General features: G+C 42.6%; 1 protein-coding gene across 1 annotated transcript; it reads left to right on the top strand.

The window, feature by feature from the left end:
• Window positions 1–1,042: 1,042 nt before the first annotated feature.
• Window positions 1,043–8,781, top strand: LOC125515618. The gene is made up of 8 exons (XM_048681127.1): window positions 1,043–1,423; window positions 2,317–2,381; window positions 2,463–2,561; window positions 3,818–3,865; window positions 3,956–4,025; window positions 4,655–4,726; window positions 5,090–5,206; window positions 8,049–8,781. The coding sequence occupies exons 1-8, from the start codon at window positions 1,205–1,207 to the stop codon at window positions 8,217–8,219; spliced, it is 861 nt and encodes a 286-aa protein (XP_048537084.1). The 5' UTR covers window positions 1,043–1,204; the 3' UTR covers window positions 8,220–8,781.
• The last annotated feature ends 11,055 nt before the right edge of the window (window positions 8,782–19,836 follow it).

The raw sequence follows: 19,836 nt of genomic DNA, 5'->3' as shown, positions 1-19,836 counted from the left end.
CTATCAACAAGTACAAATGAAATAAATACATTATAAAAATGTATGTGATAGTATATATGTTGATATTGATTTAGAATTGTTTATCTTCATATTTCTGTTTATATGCTTGGTCAAACTTAGAAAACATTGATTTTTGACTCAGTGTATACACCATCTAAAGAGTGGAGGGAGTATTGTATTGTATCTAGGGGTGAAATTCCATTTGTTTTGGATGATCTAGTTTAAGAAATAAAAACTATAAAAAGTATGCATGTATTGCAATAATTCTAGACTTACGGAGTCCATCATACAAATATCACATGGGGATAGTGTGTCCTCACAAATTAGCCCCTCCCCCTGAAATTTCACCTGTGGGGTTCCACCCTCTGATTTTCTCCATAACCGCCCACCTTGTCCCGTAATTTTTTTTTTCTGTAACCTCCCGTGAACTAGCATCTTTTCATATAGTGCCATGACCCTGATGACAACAATGGGTGTATGTTTTTAAGATGTTAAAGCTACTTGAACGGACACCCGGAATCATAACGTTATGCGTGTGCACAAATTGCAAGGAGCATAACATGATGCTCGAGGGCATCCAGATCACGTTACACATGTTTCCATGCTCGTTCCGCTTTCACTAAGAAACGCAAAACAAATGTGGTTCGCTTTTCGATTTATGCGCCTATTTGTATTTGTCCTATCATGTAAATACATACCACTTTATGGTGTGAAATTACACAAAAATTATTTGATACTGTTGGGCGAGTCACTACCTGACTTCTATTCTTTCAAAGGAAGGTGGCGCTCGACAAGGTGTCTATGACCAAAACTTCGCATCTCGAGTTTTCAGTGGTGCGCGTGAGTCTGTGCTTCTACATTCTAGTCGGTATTTTGGAATATTCAAATTCAGTTTTGTGTTTTCCACTGAACTAGGAGTATTTTTTCTTGACAGCAGTGTTTTCCACTGAACTGGCAGTAACTCATAATGTCCAAAAAAGAAAAACTTGTAATGATCTCGTCAAGCCTTCCGATCCCGATCCGACGCCCGAGAAAGCCCGACCCCGCGCCACCTAGACAAAAGAGTCGGTGTCGCCTCCTCACACCCCACTCGACAGGCTCCACACCGGACCACCTCGCCGCCACCACCGCCCCGCCGCGTCCCCCGCCGCGATCAACCGCCACTTCCCCCTCGCCTCTCGCCGGCGGCCTCCCCGCCACCGCCATGCAGGCCCGCGTCGTCGTATTCCCCATCAGGGGCCGCGCCTGGTGCTTCGCCCGCCCGCGCCCTGTCCTCCCCGCCACCTCCGCCTCCGCCTCCGCCGCGGGCAGCGGCGCTCTCCCGCCGCCGCCCACCCTCAAGGACCTCTGGCTCGGGATCTCCGCCGGCGGCCGCACGGCGCCCGAGAACGCCGAGGCCGTGGCCGACTTCGTCGCCGACAAGGTGCTCGATGGAATGCCCCCCACTCTCTCCCCCCTCCTCCGCCCGTCGCATTCATCCTTTCGCTATGCGTGTCTCTTAGCCTGTGCCTGCGGTATACGGTCTTAGGTGGGCATGAATGAACCATATGATCTCGGCAGCTCCAGCCGAATGTTTTTGGTTCACTTGATGTGGCCGCAGCAAAACCGGCTGATGTTCTTGTTGATCCGATGATGCTAAACCGTCCCGGATCTCACCGTGGCTGCGTTCTATTAATTCGTAGAATTTCGTTTTCCAATGTTTAGTTAACATGCATTGATATGTACTGACGTTTTCAGTTGAAATCAATCTGTTGCGACTTGCGAACACTGAACCTTGTTGTGAAATGCCATCTTCCACAGATTAATTTCTAGTTTTCTACTGTCACCTTGTTGAGAAATGCCATCCTCCACAGATTAATTTCTAGTTTTCTACTGTCTGTTCATGCTTGTAAGTGAGATGTGATATACTTGGGCCTCCACAGGTCCTTTCTTCAGCAGGGAAATGCATTAACAAGTGCGTGAGGTTTATTTTGTCTAAGGATGAAAATGGTACAGAAACAGTCTTTCAGAGGTAAAAATATAAAATTATGAAGACATAAATGGGATGACGACTTCCGGTTGAAACACAAATGGAAGTGAAATTTCTGGATTTACACATGGAAATTTCTGTTTTTCTTATGCATGTATGCCGTCCTCATAGACAGCACATAGCTCTGTCTGTTTCCATGTCCTTTCCACCCTACTTGTATTCCTCCATAGTAAGATCCATTGCACTAAAGCATGTGCCACTGTAACATGTTTAACCGGGCAGAAGTTACTCGCCAGGGAGAACCAACTATTGATTGAGTAACTAGCATATTGTTTTCGGGTGTGCAGATGAACAGGGCGTGGATTGGTTTCGGCAGCGCGCCGGAGGGATCAGTAAAGAGGCGGATCCACAGGTCGGGCGTTTAAGATTTGGCGTGTGTTGTGTGGAAGGGCGTGGCAAGATCGATCAGACACTGAGCTTTGTTGTGGTGCAGCTTTGGGTTAAAGCTGCTTTCGCGGGTGCGGCCATCAGAGACTCTGTTGAAGTCACTGACCAAGGATGTCTCCATGCTTGAAATCGTCCACCCTGCAAGGTAAGTGGTGATAAGCTTGCGTTATTGTTTCTTCATGGCTGTAAAATATGCATGCCAGTTGAGTTGTATTTTTTTTTCTTTGGGTTTGTGGTGTTCAAATAGTTGGAAGGTGCTAGTGCTTACTGAGTTGGTCTTCAAAACAGTTGGTCTTGTATTGCACATCTTCTGATGTTTGTGATTCTGAATGTAAATAGTACTACCTCTGATCCATAATAAGTGTCACAGTTTTGAACTAGCCCGAGTGCAAAACATCGACACTTACTTTAGATCGGAGGGAGATCCGTTATTACTGAAGGTACATAAGTAATATGCCATTAGCACGAAAAAAAATCCTATGAGACCGGGTCTCTTTTCCAATTACGTGAGACCCCACCCAGAAAACGACACGTGTCTAGCACATATCTCAAAGCATCTGCTTCCCCAAAGATATCCCCAGCCGAGCAATCTGTTTAAACCGTGGAGCTCAGACTATTAGCATCTTCTATCTCCTTAATCCCATCTAGTGTGCAGCTTCAGCTAGCGAGCCATGACTCAGAACCAATCGCTCAATTGGTGATGGCTACTGGCGAACCACTTCTGTTCTATTCCAAAACTACAGCATCGTATTGCTAGTTTGTTACTAGCTTGTTCTTTTATCCTTAGCCATCTTCGTTGTACAAAAACCATCCAGCCTACCGGCCTCCAAGGCCATCGCGGCATCGGCGGTTCACTGTACTGCAGAGATGTGATCAGAATGACATGCTCTGCACCTGCAGATCGCCTCCATCGGCGTGGCCATGGCCGTACAGAGTGAGAGTCAGGCAGGCAGGCCGGTTACAGCCACAGGTAGTCAACTGTCATTAGGAGAAGGCTAGCCACGAGATAGACATTGCCGGCCGATGGAAATTTGGCAGAGATGTAAAGCTTGGAGAAGAAGATGCTTTGAGATGGGTGCCAAACCCGTGTCATTTTCTGGGTGGGGTCTCACGTGATGGGGAATGAGACCTGGTCTCATAGAATTTTCTTCCCATTAGCAGGGAATATGCATTGCCGCCAATGATAGAACTCGTTAACTATGAGCAGGAGACAGACATATGTATATATACTTTTAGTATATTTAGATGGGTTCTGTATGATGAACTTTGTGCATATATCTGGCTTCAACAATTTTTGCAAACTTGTCTTTCCCTGCCATGCAGTTACCTGGCATTTTTGAACTCACATACCTTCTCTTACCCCCCTAAGTATTTATTCTAAATCATAATTTGTAACTGCAGTATAAATCCTCGTCTCGTGCGCCGACGCCTGCGGCACATTGCTGTTAGGTGATTGCTTTATGACCTTACAAGTGTATTGTTTAGTTCGATTTAGATCTTTCCTGACACCTTTGTCTCTACATGGTTTTTGAGTATTAGGGGTGCAGCTATTCACAAAAAATATCTGTATGGCAGCATTTGCATGCTTCCAGTAACGAGCGTTTTCATGGTAAGAATTTGAGTGTTAGCTACAATCAATGAAAGTGTGCCTATTGGATTTATTCAAATGTATTCCAAAGATATTGTTATTTTGTATCTGTCGTTGATTTTACTGCCGTTAAGAGTTGATCAAAGATATCATGAGATCTTCTTTGTGATGGTTACATCATGTACATATTTGTTTTTGCTGCATTCTAGCCTTCTAGGTTGCACACATGTCAGTTGGTTGAGGTCTATTACTTGAAGCAACTTCCTTGTGTGCTCGCTCTACTTTGTGGCTTAGTACTTCAAATTAACAAAAGGAAAATAATAAGGTCATTTTGTGTATTGTTAAGATTAGAGAACCAGATTTAGGTTTGTGGAAGTATGATTTACATTCACAATGTTCATTCAGTTAATGAAAGATAAAGTCATGGCATGTATTGTGTGCTGATTGTTTTTGTGGAAGTGTGGTTCATTCTATCCTGTAAATGGTTTAGTAGTTAATCATTTATGATGTAGTTATTGTATTTAATTATGCTGGTTACTGGTTTTACCATCATCTGGTTAATCAAAGGATCTGATTGTATGATGCATTGTTGTATTTTATTACATAAGACAAATAACTTTCATAACAGAACACTCTTTATTCATCTACAGGTACTGCCTTTGCCGAACATACCATTTTTTTGGACGCTGTTTCGAGCTTATTCTCACTGGCGAGCTCTCCAGGTTCAAAACATGTCAAACATATTCCAGTTTGTTTGAATTTCAACTTGTGAACATATACTCCCTCAGAAGTCAGCACTGGTATGTAGTGTGTAGGGCACAATTTGTGCACAAAAATTCCAGAGGATATAAACTATAGAGGGCATGTAAGTCAAATACGTTATTGAAAGTCTTGTTAATTAGGAAGGGAGTTATTGGCAATGACGCAGTTGCTACTTGGTGACTGTTGGATGGAGCTATACTGCATTGCATGTCTTCTTTTGTTGGTAGAGAGCTAGAGATTACACTATGACATATATAGCAAATCTGTGTCAGCAATACATGAATGGAAATATGTAGGTTTTTTTGACATTTATTTTGATGCAGGGAAGCGAGAGACTCCACTTGCTAGTTTCAGACTGCTCAGGTGAAGGGAAAACCCTTCTCGAGAAGAAAAATGGAATGAGTACAAGAAAGGATGACGACTCACAGTATGCTCCTTGGGTAAGTTGACTGTAACTTCAAAATGAGTAAAACCTTCAGATTCTTATATCCTTGGGGTGCCTCTGGCAGTTGGTCATCTCTTATTTGTTGTTTGAATTAAAGTCGGTTCTGAACGAATAATGCCATGAACAGTAACATGTATATTACCATCATTGATGATTAAACATAGGACCTCTTATTACAGATAAGACATACTATTAGCTAACTGGATTCTTATCACTTACCTACTGTGACCATATTAAGAGAACCTGGAATAAATTTCACATAATTGATTTAGACATGTGTTATACTCAAATATGTCCACTTAGTTATCTTTTTAAATGTACGCTCCTAGGAATTGTGCAAAAGAGATTTGTGGAAGTATTTAAACTAAAACAATTTATCTACTTTCATAGAGTTCTTCAGTTTACTAGGCATGATTTGTTTGACCTTGGGTGTATGCCATGTGTGGTGTATGCCCTTGCATACCAGCAAGCAAGCATATGTGTGCACAGAGAGTCATGGATGACCATGGCTTTGGATTGACGAATTTATGTTATAGCTTTCACCGGTAGCTATTTAATTCAAAAACGGATGAGTATTTTTTGGCATGCCAGACTTCACCGTATAATGAGAAATACTCCCTTTGTAAAGAAACATAAGAGCATTTAGATCACTAAAGTTGTGATCTAAACGCTCTTATATTTGAGTAATCGTCACAATCAGACAATCAGTTACTTTAGTATTACCTTTCTGTAGTTCGTATAGTTGTTGACTGGTTATACACCTAATGGGTGGTGTGTACAGTTAGCCTGTCTGGATTATATACAACAATGATTAGGTGATTGGTGCAACCACTTGTTCATCTTACATGGTAATCACAGCATGATGATAAAGATGATATTTGCACCTTGGCCTGAAGTACTTACCGGTTTTGGCATAGCTTTCATAGTGAATTTATAGTTTTCTAGCAATCAAAAATCAAGCGTGTCGATGTTTTTCTTTTTTGGTACGTGATGTAACAGTTTTGTGTTGAATTTTAGAAGTGGCATTCTCATTTTCACTGCAATTAACCCTGAATATTGTTGGATGGCTGGCAAATATTTAGAGTTCCATATTTAGCATCATAAGATGATTGTGTTTGGTATGTGCATTTGTTTAATATAATATATCTCCAGAATTAGGTCCAAATAAGACATTGGGGTCTGGGGTAATGGTTGTTTGCCAGTCTACTCTTTGTTCGTTCTGCGGCCTCAAGTTTATCTAGATGAGGTTGTTATATTTGAATGACTTTATGTTAGGATAGTTTCTTTGGTGCAGTCGGGGTTTCGCCCTGCAGCAGGTGTTTCGATGACGAGCACCTGCAGTGGGTTTCCCGGCTGTGCGTTGAACTCGCTCTCCCCTTTCCCGTCTCCTTTCTCTGGTCATGGACAGATGTATTTCCGTTATTCAGTTAATGGAAAGGGGTTCAGAAAATATATATTTGAATGACGCTTCTGATATCATGCCCATGGGGCCTTACGTGTGACTAAAATTATATTTGAGTGGCTTGTACCATGCATGTCATGTCCTGAATGGTAAAATGTACTCCCTCCGTTCCTAAATATAAGTCTTTTAAGAGATTCCACTATAGACTACATAAGGAGCAAAATGAGTGAACTTATACTCTAAAAGGCGTCTATATACATCCGAATGTAGTCTCTATAGTGGAATCTCTAAAAGGACTTATATTTAGGAACAGAGGGAATATATAATATAAGATTACACAATTGAGAAATTGATGATCAAACATGGAACCTCTCATCACTACATGTGATATACTATTAGCTAAACTGAGTTCTTATCACTTACCTACTGTGACCATATTGAGTGAACCTGGAGTATATTCACAATGAAGTTTGTCAAAAGGTTCCATGGAGGGTTCTTCGGGCCGCTTGATTGGTCTAGACATGCTGCGTCTTTAAGTATACGCACCCAAATGAGATTTGTGGCAGGAAGTAGTTCAATTAAAAAGTCATCTACTTGAACAGAAATCTTCTATTTAGTAGGCCTGATTTGTTTGACCTCGGGCGTATGTCCTTCATACTTAGATGCAAGCATGTGCGCTATGACCATGACTTTGGATGGATGAATTTATTGTTAGTAGCTTTCTTCTGGCATGGCAGACTTCCTGATAGAACAATCAATCATTGAGCAATCATCACAATCAGACAATCAGTTCTGTCAGTATATCTTTCTGTTGCTCATGCAGCTTGGTGTGGCCTGCCTGGGTTATTAAACTTATTATAGTACTACATCATTAGGTGATTGGTGCGACTGTTTGTTCATCTTACATGGGTAATCACAATAGTGAAAAAGAGGATACTTGCACCTTGGCCTTGAGTAGTTACCAGTTTTGGCACAGCTTTTACTGCGAGCCTGCGAATATATAGTTTCTCTGGCAATCAAGCATGTTGATGTATAACTTTTAGTTGAAATATAAAAACGATATTTTCAGTTTTACTGCAATGAACCATCATCTTGTTCCCCACAGAGTTCATTGTTTTTCTTCACTTATTGGAGTTCTCACTTCTCAGCGCTCTATAACCTGCCCCCACTACGAATGGACAGACAAATCTTCAGAATTCCATATTTAGCATCATAAGATGATCAATGTTCTGTAATATAATACATCTCGGGCAGTTTTGTCCAAATAAGAGTCATTGAGTTGTGGGGTAATGGTTGCTTGCATGGTTGCTCTTGCGCCCCTCTTATCATATGCATGTAGGCTCATGTGTGACTGAAACTATATTTGAGTGAATTGTAGCATCCATCTCATTTCCTGGATGGTCAATTATCTTACTGTGGTTATTTCATTCAACAGAACTTTCAGCCATCACAGAAGCTCGATGGGTTCCTTAAGAGGAGAGGCTTGGACGAGGGTCTGGATTGCGACACTATTTCAAGGATATGCCAGACGTACGACTTGGACAAGGTTGATGTCCTGAAGTACAGGGATCTGGAGTGGCCTAGCTCAGCTTCTCGCACTACCTAGGGTGGGCTAGCTCAGCTTCTCGCACTACCTAGGGATTCTTTGCCCACCGATGTCTGTACGGTAAAACAACTCTACTGGATGATAACTGCTGGAGGGTGATCAGGCTGGATCTTTTTTGCTTGGGACATGAACATTTAACCAGCATGGCGGATCATGCGGTGCCCGCATCAATCTGCTGTTAGCTTAGAAAGCTGAGAAACTAAGAGGACCTCTGAAACCGTAGCAACCCCATATGGTGACCCCCCCGTTGCTCTGTACCCAGGGTGTAAATAGAGTTTGGTGGTGACCTTCTACACCTGCCATTTCAGCACCTCTGGGTGATAGGAGACTTTACCTGCTCAAATCAACAGCTGGGTACTGAGGTTGAACATGACCTTTTTTATTTTTGTTTTCTTCTATCCATGCATCTGAATTCTGAATCCATCTTTGGTCAGATCTGAATCTTGCCAGGATCTTGTCTCTGCAAAGCAAGCAAAAAGAAACTGGTCTTTATGCTGACGTGTTTGTGGTGATTTTCACTTTGAAGACCAGCTTCTTATTGCTTATCTTTTGACTGATCCAACTCTACTTACTACATCTTCCATTGATTGCCATGTCATATCAAGGGTTTTTTAGTTGGAAAGGCCGGCTGCCAACTAAACCACGGAGAAAAAGTTTCGAAAACGACGTGGATACATCATGTGTTGAGCGCGATGTCTTTTTGGCTATCTTTGTCGCAGATTGTGATCCACGTTGGTCGCCTACGTTGATGAGATGCCCAGCCTGTGGCATGCCCATGCACCGCCTAACAAGTGGGTCGCTGCTGTCAACTGAAAAAAGAGTGGATCGCTCGATCCAGTAACTGGGTTCATGATGAAACAACCGTAAGTCCCAGTATTTTGAGTAGTGTGCTTTCCGATCACGAAACAACAGCATACACAAAAGAGAGTGGGATATAACTTGAAATTGTAACCTTGTGTGATTATCGGAAGCAAACTACACGTACATAGAAACTACCAAGTGAACGACTCACGCTCTATGGACAAATCCGATGGAATGCTATGAATTGCTAGTCCGATCTCTAGTGGCTTCCTTTTCTTTTTAGGCCTCCTTTGGTTTGCAGGAATTCTGAATGGTAGGAATTTTGTAGTTTTTTTTCTTTGGAACCCTTTGATTTGTAGGAATATAATCCTATCCTTTCTATAAAACAATAAATTCCTGTTCCTATACATGATAAGAAACAACCCTTTGTACTGTATTTCAAAGAAAAAAAATATTAGCCTAGATGCAATAAAAAATATATTATATCCTTTGAACCAAATGACATATCTTTCTTTATAGGATTTGAAATATATATTATCTCACGTTCTATGGCTTTCTTATTCCCATGATATTCCTATCCTATGAACCAAAGGATGCCTTACTATATCCATCTCACCTGCTGAGGCCTTGCATTGCCCCTAGCTGCCCACCCCCTTCGTTCCCCGTGCTCCAACCACTAATTTCTGTTATTCAAATAAACCACATGGCACCATCGTCAACCAGGGCAACCATGATCCCATGAATGACTTCTTTCTTATACGCACGCAACGTCTGAAGATATAGATATCGGAATTTCTAGTTAACGACTTGTATGATAGTACTCATGGTCCATGTACCCAATCATGTAGTAAGAGGAATCAGACGATTTGAGTGAAGTTTTTTGTAACGTATCAACAACACATGTTTTAATTCTATAGTCTTGTCAACTGGTATCCAGGGGAAGCTTCAAAACCTTGTATTTATGGTGTTTAGTGATGGTCGAGCAATACCTTCTCTATCTTGACGTCTATGTGGACCATCGTGGTTGATGAGGAGGAATGCAAATACACTAGTTGTTGTAAAAATAACATTTGCAACTCAACAACTGGAGACCCTCAACATGGAGATGGTGCACAAATGAATTAAAAGACCAAGAGAGGGACTCTCCTACCTCGAGGCAACATCCTAATAATCTGATAACATTATGATGGTTTTTATCGCAGAGAGGATGGCTACCTCATCTACGAAGCTCTTGATCTCGCTTCATGCATTAGTTCTTGACTTCTTCATAGCAACTACTTGTGTCTCATCAAAATTATTGGTCCAAGAAGAGCATCTCACAACAATATCATACTCAAGTACACGAAAATAGCGTACTATATGTGTGGGGGGGGGGGGGGGGGGGGGGGGGGGGGGGGGGGGGGGTGGTGTGGCAGCGCCCCAGCGTTGGGCCACTATGTAAATGAGTTTTTTGGGGAGGGCTTACTACATTATAATTTTTTATACTTTTCCCTCCCTGCCCCTCAATAATTTTTTCCTAGCTCCGTCACTACCTGGATCCTTTGTCTGTTGCAGATGAAACACGCCTATGGCACATGCACAAGGCCTTCAAAGTTGATGCTCTAATGAGTACGAGTCCTGAGAATCTTAACAATCCGAGCTATAAATGTAAATAAGAAGGAACTTGCCCCCAACTTACCTAAGGCAAGTAATGGCATGGTTCATCAAGTACTGAACTTTGTATGAGTTAGTGAAAACCTAAATTATTTCAACAACTAAAGTCGTATGTTGTATAGTAACAAATGCTGAGAATCAAAAGGTAGATTAAAATAGTAAAGTGTCACAAATCACCCTCACAAAGAGTAGGTGATATAAGCTAGCCAAAAAGCATTGGCCCATGTTGTGCCCACTATGCGAGAGGACTCATAATTATTTTGACCGATATCATTTTGTGGTTATTGAAGACCATCTTTTTCTCTCTCCAAAAAATATTGAAATCCATATTCACACTTAGGGAACTAGGATATTGTAGGATTTATGGCATTAGGAATGACATCTTCATGAAGGTGCGCTCATAGGAGACCTCCATTGTTATGGTCTAGATGCTCTAAGAACCTCCACATCCAAGTGTGCCCTTACAACACACCTATGATAGAAGCTCGGTCAGGAATCCAACACAGAGGAGATGATCTGTATACAATGTCCAAGCTAGTATTCTTCTTTTCCTACATGTTCTTACCGAGGTCGATGCTCTGACAAATGCATGTCCTGAGAACCATTAACTGTCCAAGTTATGTACACCAAAACCAGAAGCTTAAGGCATCCACAGGAGAATACATGAGATTAGACAAGTGCATAGTTCCTCGAGGCAACACCTAAGGCCAATTCTTTTGGCGGCTTAAAAAATAAGGAGCCTTCTTCCCAACTCATTCCATAATCCACCTCTCTCATTCACTAGGGTTCATAAATTAATTATGGGATAACCAATTTAGAAGCCTCGATAAATTTAAGGGGAGGCTTATTTTTTAAACTGGGAAGAAGCAACTCATTTTTAGGCCACCTGGCCCTTAGCCATGTTCTCTGGCCTTCCTATGTGAATTTGTGTACTCAAAATTCACAGTGTTTCCTCACTCTAGGTATAATGCCAAAATTATTAAATTCCTTTTAGGTGAAAATTACTTTTTCTATAGAGAATTTAGGTGAGAAGTACTATTCACCTCGTGTCCTACCCCCTGTTTATTCATAATACCATTGTGAAAAATAGTTTTTTTTTGCTTGGGCACCCCATGAAGGTACTAAGTGCTTTGGCGTTGGAACGATCCTATCAACCTCTTGTTATCCAGTCCGATTGTGCAATTGTTCTGAATGCCATTTTAGGATCATCCTTGGAAGGCTCTGCACATCGTCATGTAATTCTAGATACCAATAAACTTCTTGAAGACCGTGAGTTGATCCTTTAGAGAATCGACCCTAAGGATAATGGGGTCGTCGACTGCTGGGCAAAGCTTGGTATAATAAGGGTCATACTGTTTATTGGTTGCGCCAACCCCCAGACTGTATTTCTAAGCTCATAGGAGCTGATTGTGACTCTACTTTGAAGGAATAAAACTCATATTTCTTTCTCAAATATTTTAAAGAGATCATAAAGAACACCCACATGCACATGCCAACATAAGTTGCCAATAACCGTACTTCAGGAATATATGACCATAGAACTAGTTCTTACGAAACCTTGGAATCAAGGAGATCTTTTGACTTGTTCTTCCCAATCGATCCAAGAGGCTCACAAGGAGCTTCACCCCCACGCCACTCCCCAGTAGTAGCAGTGGCGTATGTTGCTCTCCTACAGTCACTGGCGCGGATTCAGGAATAGAACTTAGTTGGGGCCTATAAGGTCTAAATTTTGTAGCCACAGAAGCAGGTCCATTCGAGAAAAAACTCATGAAATGCTACTAAAAACATAAAAACACACAAACAATAGCAGCGCCGCTGCTGGCCTTCGGAGAACAACTGAGAGGACTCGACAGGGCCGGAGGAAGGATAGGTAGGGGGAGGTCGTCGCTCCGCCACCACTGAGCCGGGGTGGCCGCCCAGGCTTGCCCCAATGGTAGATACTCTTCCTACATTTGAGACCAGAAGCGAACACACACCTTATCATGCTGTGTTTTTTCATCGACTTCATTTTTAATCCTATATTTTTGCTTTATTAATTTACATGTTTGCTAGGCCAAGTTTAGGGTAAAAGCAAGAACTTGTTGGGGAACGTAGCATGCAATTTTAAATTTTTTCCTACGATCACGCAAGATCTATCTAGCAGATGCATAGCAACGAGAGGGGGAGAGTGTGTCCACGTACCCTCGTAGACCGAAAGCGAAAGCGTTAGGTTAACATGGTTGATGTAGTCGAACGTCTTCGCGATCCAATCGATCTTAGTACCGAACATACGGCACCTTCGTATTCAGCACACGTTCAGATCGATGACGTCCCTCGAACTCTTGATCCAGCAGAGGGTCGAGGGAGAGTTCCGTCAGCATGACGGCATGGTGACGGTGACGGTGATGTGATCCGCGCAGGGCTTCGCCTAAGCACTACGACGTTATGACCGGAGGAGTAAACTGTGGAGGGGGGCACCGCACATGACTAAGAGAACAATTGATGTGACTTTGGGGTGCCCCCCGCCCCCGTATATAAAGGAGGAGAGGGAAGGCCGACCGGCCCTGGGGGCGCGCCAAGTGGGGGGGGGGGTCCCACTAGGACTCCTTGAAGGAAATATGCCCTAGAGGCAATAATAAAGTTGTTATTTATATTTCCTTATATCATGATAAATGTTTATTATTCATGCTAGAATTGTATTAACCGGAAACTTAGTACATGTGTGAATACATAGACAAACAGAGTGTCCCTAGTATGCCTCTACTTGACTAGCTCGTTAATTAAAGATGGTTAAGTTTCCTGACCATAGACATGTGTTGTCATTTGATGAATGGGATCACATCATTAGAGAATGATGTCATGGACAAGAACCATCCGTTAGCTTAGCATAATGATCGTTTAGTTTTATTGCTATTGCTTTCTTCACTTATACATGTTCCTCTGACTATGAGATTATGCAACTCCCGAATACCGGAGGAACACCTTGTGTGCTATAAAATATCAACACGTAACTGGGTGATTATAAAGATGCTCTACACGTGTCTCCGATGGTGTTTGTTGAGTTGGCATAGATCAAGATTAGGATTTGTCACTCCGTGTATTAGAAAGGTATCTCTGGGCCCTCTCGGTAATGCACATCATTATAAGCCTTGCAAGCAATGTGACTAATGAGTTAGTTATGGTATGATGCATTATAGAACGAGTAAAGAGACTTGCCGGTAACGAGATTGAACTAGGTATGATGATACCGACGATCGAATCTCAGGCAAGTAACATACCGATGACAAAGGGAATAACATATGTTGTTATGCGGTTTGACCGATAAAGATCTTCGTAGAATATGTAGGAGTCAATATGAGCATCTAGGTTCCGCTATTGGTTATTGACCGCAGAGATGTCTCGGTCATGTCTACATAGTTCTCGAACCCGTAGGGTCCGCACGCTTAACATTCGATGACGATTTTGTATTATATGAGTTATGTGTTTTGATGACCGAATGTTGTTCGGAGTCCCGGATGATATCACGGACATGACGAGGAGTCTCGAAATGGTAGAGACATAAAGAATGTTATATTGGACGATGTTATTCGGACACCGGATGAGTTCCGAGAGGTACCGGGTAACTATCGGAGTGCTAGAGGGTTATTGGAACTGCTGGGGGAACTAATGGGCCTTCATGGGCCTTAGTGGAGAGAGAGGAGGGCCGCAAGGGGCTGGCCATGCTCCCCCCTAGCAGTCTGAATTGGACTAAGGGTAGGGGGCGGCGCCCCCATTTCCCTCTCCCTCTCCCTACCTTCTTCCCCCTTCCACCAAGTGGAATCCTACTAGGACTTGGAGTCCTAGCAGAACCCCTCTCTCTTGGCGCGCCCTACAGGGGCCGGCCGGCCTCCCACTTTCCTCCTTTATATACGGAGGCAGGGGGGCACCCTAGAACACACAAGATCAATTGTCTTAGCCGTGTGCGGTGACCCCTCCACATATTACACCTCAGATCATATTGTCATAGTGCTTAGGCGAAGCCCTGCGTGGATCACATCATCAACACCGTCATCACACCGTCGTGCTGATGGAACTCATCTACATCCCGAACCTCTGCTGGGTCAAGAGCTTGAGGGATATCATCACGCTGAACGTGTGCAGAACTCGGAGGTGCCCTGCGTTTGGTACTTGATTGGTTGGATCGTGATTGGATCATGAAGAGTACGACTACATCAACCGCGTTAACATAACACTTCCGCTTTCGGTCTACGAGGGTACGTGGACACACTCTCCCCTCTCGTTGCTATGCATCTCCTAGTTAGATCTTGCGTGATTGTAGGAATTTTTTTCAAATTGCATGCCACGTTCTCCAGCAGTGGCATCCGAGCTAGGTCTATGCGTAGATGATTTGCACGAGTAGAACACAAAGAGTTGTGGGCGATAATAGTCATACTACTTACCACCAACGTCTTACTTTGATTCGGCGGTATTGTTGGATGAAGCGGCCCGGACCGACATTACATGACCGTGTTCATGAGACTGGTTCTACCGACGTGCTTTGCACATAGGTGGTTGGCGGGTGTCTGTTTCTCCAACTTTAGCTGAATCGAGTTTGACTATGGCCGGTCCTTGTTGAAGCTTAAAACAACACACTTGACGAAAAATTGTTGTGGTTTTGATGCGTAGGTAAGAACGGTTCTTGCTAGAAGCCCGTAGCAGCCACGTAAAACTTGCAACAACAAAGTAGAGGACGTCTAACTTGTTTTTGCAGGGCATGTTGTGATGTGATATGGTCAAGACGTGATGAGATATAAATTGTTGTATGAGATGATCATGTTTTGTAACAGTTATCGGCAATTGGCAAGAGCCATATGGTTGTCGCTTTATTGTATGAAATGCAATCACCATGTAACTGTTTTACTTTATTACTAAGCGGTAGCGATAGTCATAGAAGCAATAGTTGGAGAGACAACAACGATGCTACAATGGAGATCAAGGTGTCAAGCCAGTGACGATGGAGATCATGACGGTGCTTTGGAGATGGAGATCAAAGGCACAAGATGATGATGGCCATATCATGTCACATATTTTGATTGCGTGTGATGTTTATCTTTTATGCATCTTATTTTGCTTAGTACGACGGTAGCATTATAAGATGACCCCTCACTAAATTTCAAGGTACAAGTGTTCTCCCTGAATATGCACCGTTGCTACAGTTCGTCGTGCCGAGACACCACGTGATGATCCGATGTGATAAGCTCTACGTTCACATACAACGAGTGTAAGACAGTTTTGCACATGCAGAATATTCGGGTTAAACTTGACGAGCCTAGTATATGCAGATATGGCCTCGGAACACTGAGACCGAAAGGTCGAACGTGAATCATATAGTAGATATGATCAACATAGAGATGTTCACCATTGAAAACTACTCCATCTCATGTGATGATCAGACATGGTTTAGTTGCTATGGATCACGTGATCATTTAGATGACTAGAGGGATGTCTATCTAAGTGGGAGTTCTTTATTAATATGATTAATTGAACTTTAATTTATCATTAACTTAGTACCTAATAGTATTTGCATGTCTATGTTGTTGTAGATCAATGGCCCGTGCTACCGTTCCCTTGAATTTTAATGCGTTCCTAGAGAAAGCTAAGTTGAAAGATGATGGTAGCAACTTCATGGACTGGGTCCGTAACTTGAGGATTATCCTCATTGCTACACAGAAGAATTATGTCCTGGAAGCACCGCTAGGTGCAAGACCCGCTGCAGGAGCAACTCCAGACATTATGAACGTCTGGTAGAGCAAAGCTGATGACTACTCGATAGTTCAGTGTGCCATGCTTTATGGCTTAGAATCGGGACTTCAAAGACGTTTTGAACATCATGGAGCATATGAGATGTTCCAGGAGTTGAAGTTAATATTTCAAGCAAATGCCCGAATTGACAGATATGACGTCTCCAATAAGTTCTATAGCTGCAAGATGGAGGAGAATAGTTCTGTCAGTGAACATATACTTAGAATGTCTGGGTACCACAACCACTGGACTCAACTGGGAGTTAATCTTCCTGATGATAGTGTCATCGACAGAGTTCTTCAATCACTGCCACCAAGCTACAAAAGCTTCATGATGAACTATAATATGCAAGGGGTGGATAAAACAATTCCCGAGGTCTTCGCGATGCTAAAGCCTGCAGAGGTAGAAATCAAGAAGGAACATCAAGTGTTGATGGTTAACAAGACCACTAGTTTCAAGAAAAAGGGAAAAGGGAAGAAGGAGAACTTCAAGAAGAACGACAAGAAACTTGCTGCTCAAGTGAAGAAGCCCAAGTCTGGACCTAAGCCTGAGACTGAGTGCTTCTACTGCAAAGGGACTGGTCACTGGGAGCGGAACTGCCCCAAATATTTGGCGGATAAGAAGGATGGCAAAGTGAAAGGTATATTTGATATACATGTTATTGATGTGTACCTTTCTAATGCTTGTAGTAGCACCTGGGTATTTGATACTGGTTTTGTTGCTTATATTTTCAACTCGAAACATGGGCTACAGATTAAATGAGGATTGGCTAAGGACGAGGTGACGATGTGCGTGGGAAATGGTTCCAACGTCGATGTGATCGCCTTCGGCACGCTACCTCTACATCTACCGTCGGGATTAGTTTTAGACCTAAATAATTGTTATTTGGTGCCAGCGTTGAGCATGAACATTATATATGGATCTTGTTTGATGCGAGACGGTTATTCATTTAAATCAGAGAATAATGGTTGTTCTATTTATATGAGTAATATCTTTTATGGTCATGCACCCTTAATGAGTGGTCTATTTTTGTTGAATCTCGATTGTAGTGATACACATATTCATAATATTGAAGCCAAAAGATGCAAGGTTAATAATGATAGTGCAACTTATTTGTGGCACTGTCGTTTAGGTCATATTGGTGTAAAGCGCATGAAGAAACTCCATGCTGATGGGCTTTTGGAATCACTTGATGCTTGCGAACTATGCCTCATGGGCAAGATGACTAAGACTCCGTTCTCCGAAACAATGGAGCGAGCAACTGACTTATTGGAAATAATACATACTGATGTATGCGGTCCGATGAGTGTTGAGGCTCGCGGCGCGTATCATTATTTTCTGACCTTCACAGATGATTTGAGAAGATATGGGTATATCTACTTAATGAAACATAAGTCTGAAATATTTGAAAGGTTTAAAGAATTTTAGAGTGAAGTGGAAAATCATCATAACAAGAAGATAAAGTTTCTACGATCTGATCGTGGAGGTGAATATTTGAGTTATGAGTTTGGTCTTCATTTGAAACAATGTGGAATAGTTTCGCAACTCACGCCACCTGGAACACCATAGCGTAATGGTGTGTCCGAACGTCATAACCGTACTTTATTAGATATGGTGCGACCTATGATGTCTCTTACCGGTTTACCGCTATCGTTTTGGGGTTATGCTTTAGAGACAACTGCATTCACGTTAAATAAGGCACCATCTAAATCCGTTGAGATGACACCATATGAACTGTGGTTTGGAAAGAAACCTAAGCTATCATTTCTTAAAGTTTGGGGCTGCGATGCTTATGTGAAAAAGTTTCAACCTGATAAGCTCGAACCCAAATTGGAGAAATGTGTCTTCATAGGATACCCAAAAGAGACTGTTGGGTACACATTCTATCACAGATCCGAAGGCAAGATATTTGTTGCTAAGAACGGATCCTTTCTAGAGAAGGAGTTTCTCTCAAAAGAAGTGAGTGGGAGGAAAGTAGTATTTGATGAGGTAATTGTACCTTCTCCCGAATTGAAAAGTAGTTCATCACAGAAATCGACACGACCACCGCAAAGGAGTTGACACGGCAGTCTCCGGCGACATTGGACACATCGCATGGGAGTATCTCTGCGACACATGCGCTTGACTTGTCCTCGAGCCTAGTTGCCTCGTGTCGGGGTACATGCTGCTAGCCTGGTGAGGGTGAGAACGATACATCTTTATCCATTGAGGCATCAGTGGACCGGGTTGGGACAGACCGAGTCTGCCCCGAGAAAGGCAAACACCTATTTCCGCGCCGTACACAGTAGCTAGCTGGTACCCCTCTACGGACGCTCACAGACATGTCATACAGGTCTAGAGTATGTCTATGCCATCCAACTAATTTTCTTGTATATGGATAATACAGGATAATTCCAGCACTACGTACGCAATGACAAATACTTCATCCATTCCTCTATGTAGTGCATATGCTATAGTACTACTAGTACATCGTGAGCACTCTTTTTTCTTTGTGGGATACCACGTATTCGGTAACCGTGGTCTATGATCCATCGGCGGATCTGGGCATACGTAGCCATAGAAACGACGGCCCAGTTCATAAGTACGCGTCAGCTAGCTAGCCAAATACTGGCTTGTCGTCAGCTAGCTATACACACCTACATTATGAGCTCACGTAGACGGTTAGTACACCCGGCACGCACGGCCCAGTTAATCAGTACCCTACCTTGCCAAAAAAAAAACTGAGATGTACCCCTACAAGATGGACTACTAGTAGTTTTCCTGAAGGAAGTCCCATGTTTAATATATTTGTTGAACTATTTTACATCAATTCGCTAGTTACAATAAAGCAATGTATCCACCACGCACTCTAGACCCATTATCTTTTGTGAGGCTCGACTAGACTTGTAGGAGTACGAGTATTTCACGTCGTTGTCCACAGTAAATTATTTTTAGCAGGCACGGAAAAGGGAAGACAAACCACAAATTAAGATACTCTACTGACCAGACTGGTATTCCCCCGGCAAAAAAAGAAGAGCACTAGACTGGTATTTTTCACCCGCACCCAACGTCCTATTATTGGCAACGATCCATCCGTCGCTCGGAATACTAGCATGCAAAGTTTGCAAACGGCAACGGCTGCCCACAGCGGGCTTCCAACACCTCTCGGTGATAGGAGACTGTCTGCCTGCTCAAGTCAACGGCTGGGCACTTAGGTTGAACATGAACAAATTTGTTTGGACTCCTATCTATATGCCTCTGAATTGTGAATCCATCTTTGGTCAGATATGAATCTTAGCCAGGATCCTGTCTCTGCAAAGCAAGCAAATATTTGTTCTTTCCTGTGGTGTTTTCCGTGAAGCTTTCAGGACCAGCCTTTTATTAGTCATCTTTTGACTGATCCGCCTCTATTTACCACCCCTTT

The sequence above is a fragment of the Triticum urartu genome, chromosome 6 (assembly GCF_003073215.2).
Source record: "Triticum urartu cultivar G1812 chromosome 6, Tu2.1, whole genome shotgun sequence".
Taxonomy (NCBI): Eukaryota; Viridiplantae; Streptophyta; class Magnoliopsida; order Poales; family Poaceae; genus Triticum; species Triticum urartu.
The sequence above is the reverse complement of the archived record's forward strand: the minus strand, read 5'-3'. Positions and strand labels throughout refer to the sequence as shown.

Coding starts and splice junctions, on each gene's coding strand:
- LOC125515618 (XM_048681127.1), top strand. CDS start 1,205: ATGCAGGCCCGCGTCGTCGTATTCCCCATCAGGGGCCGCGCCTGGTGC. Junction 2,382..2,462: donor GTAAAGAGGCGGATCCACAG/GTCGGGCGTTTA, acceptor GTTGTGGTGCAG/CTTTGGGTTAAAGCTGCTTT. Junction 4,026..4,654: donor CAGTAACGAGCGTTTTCATG/GTAAGAATTTGA, acceptor ATTCATCTACAG/GTACTGCCTTTGCCGAACAT.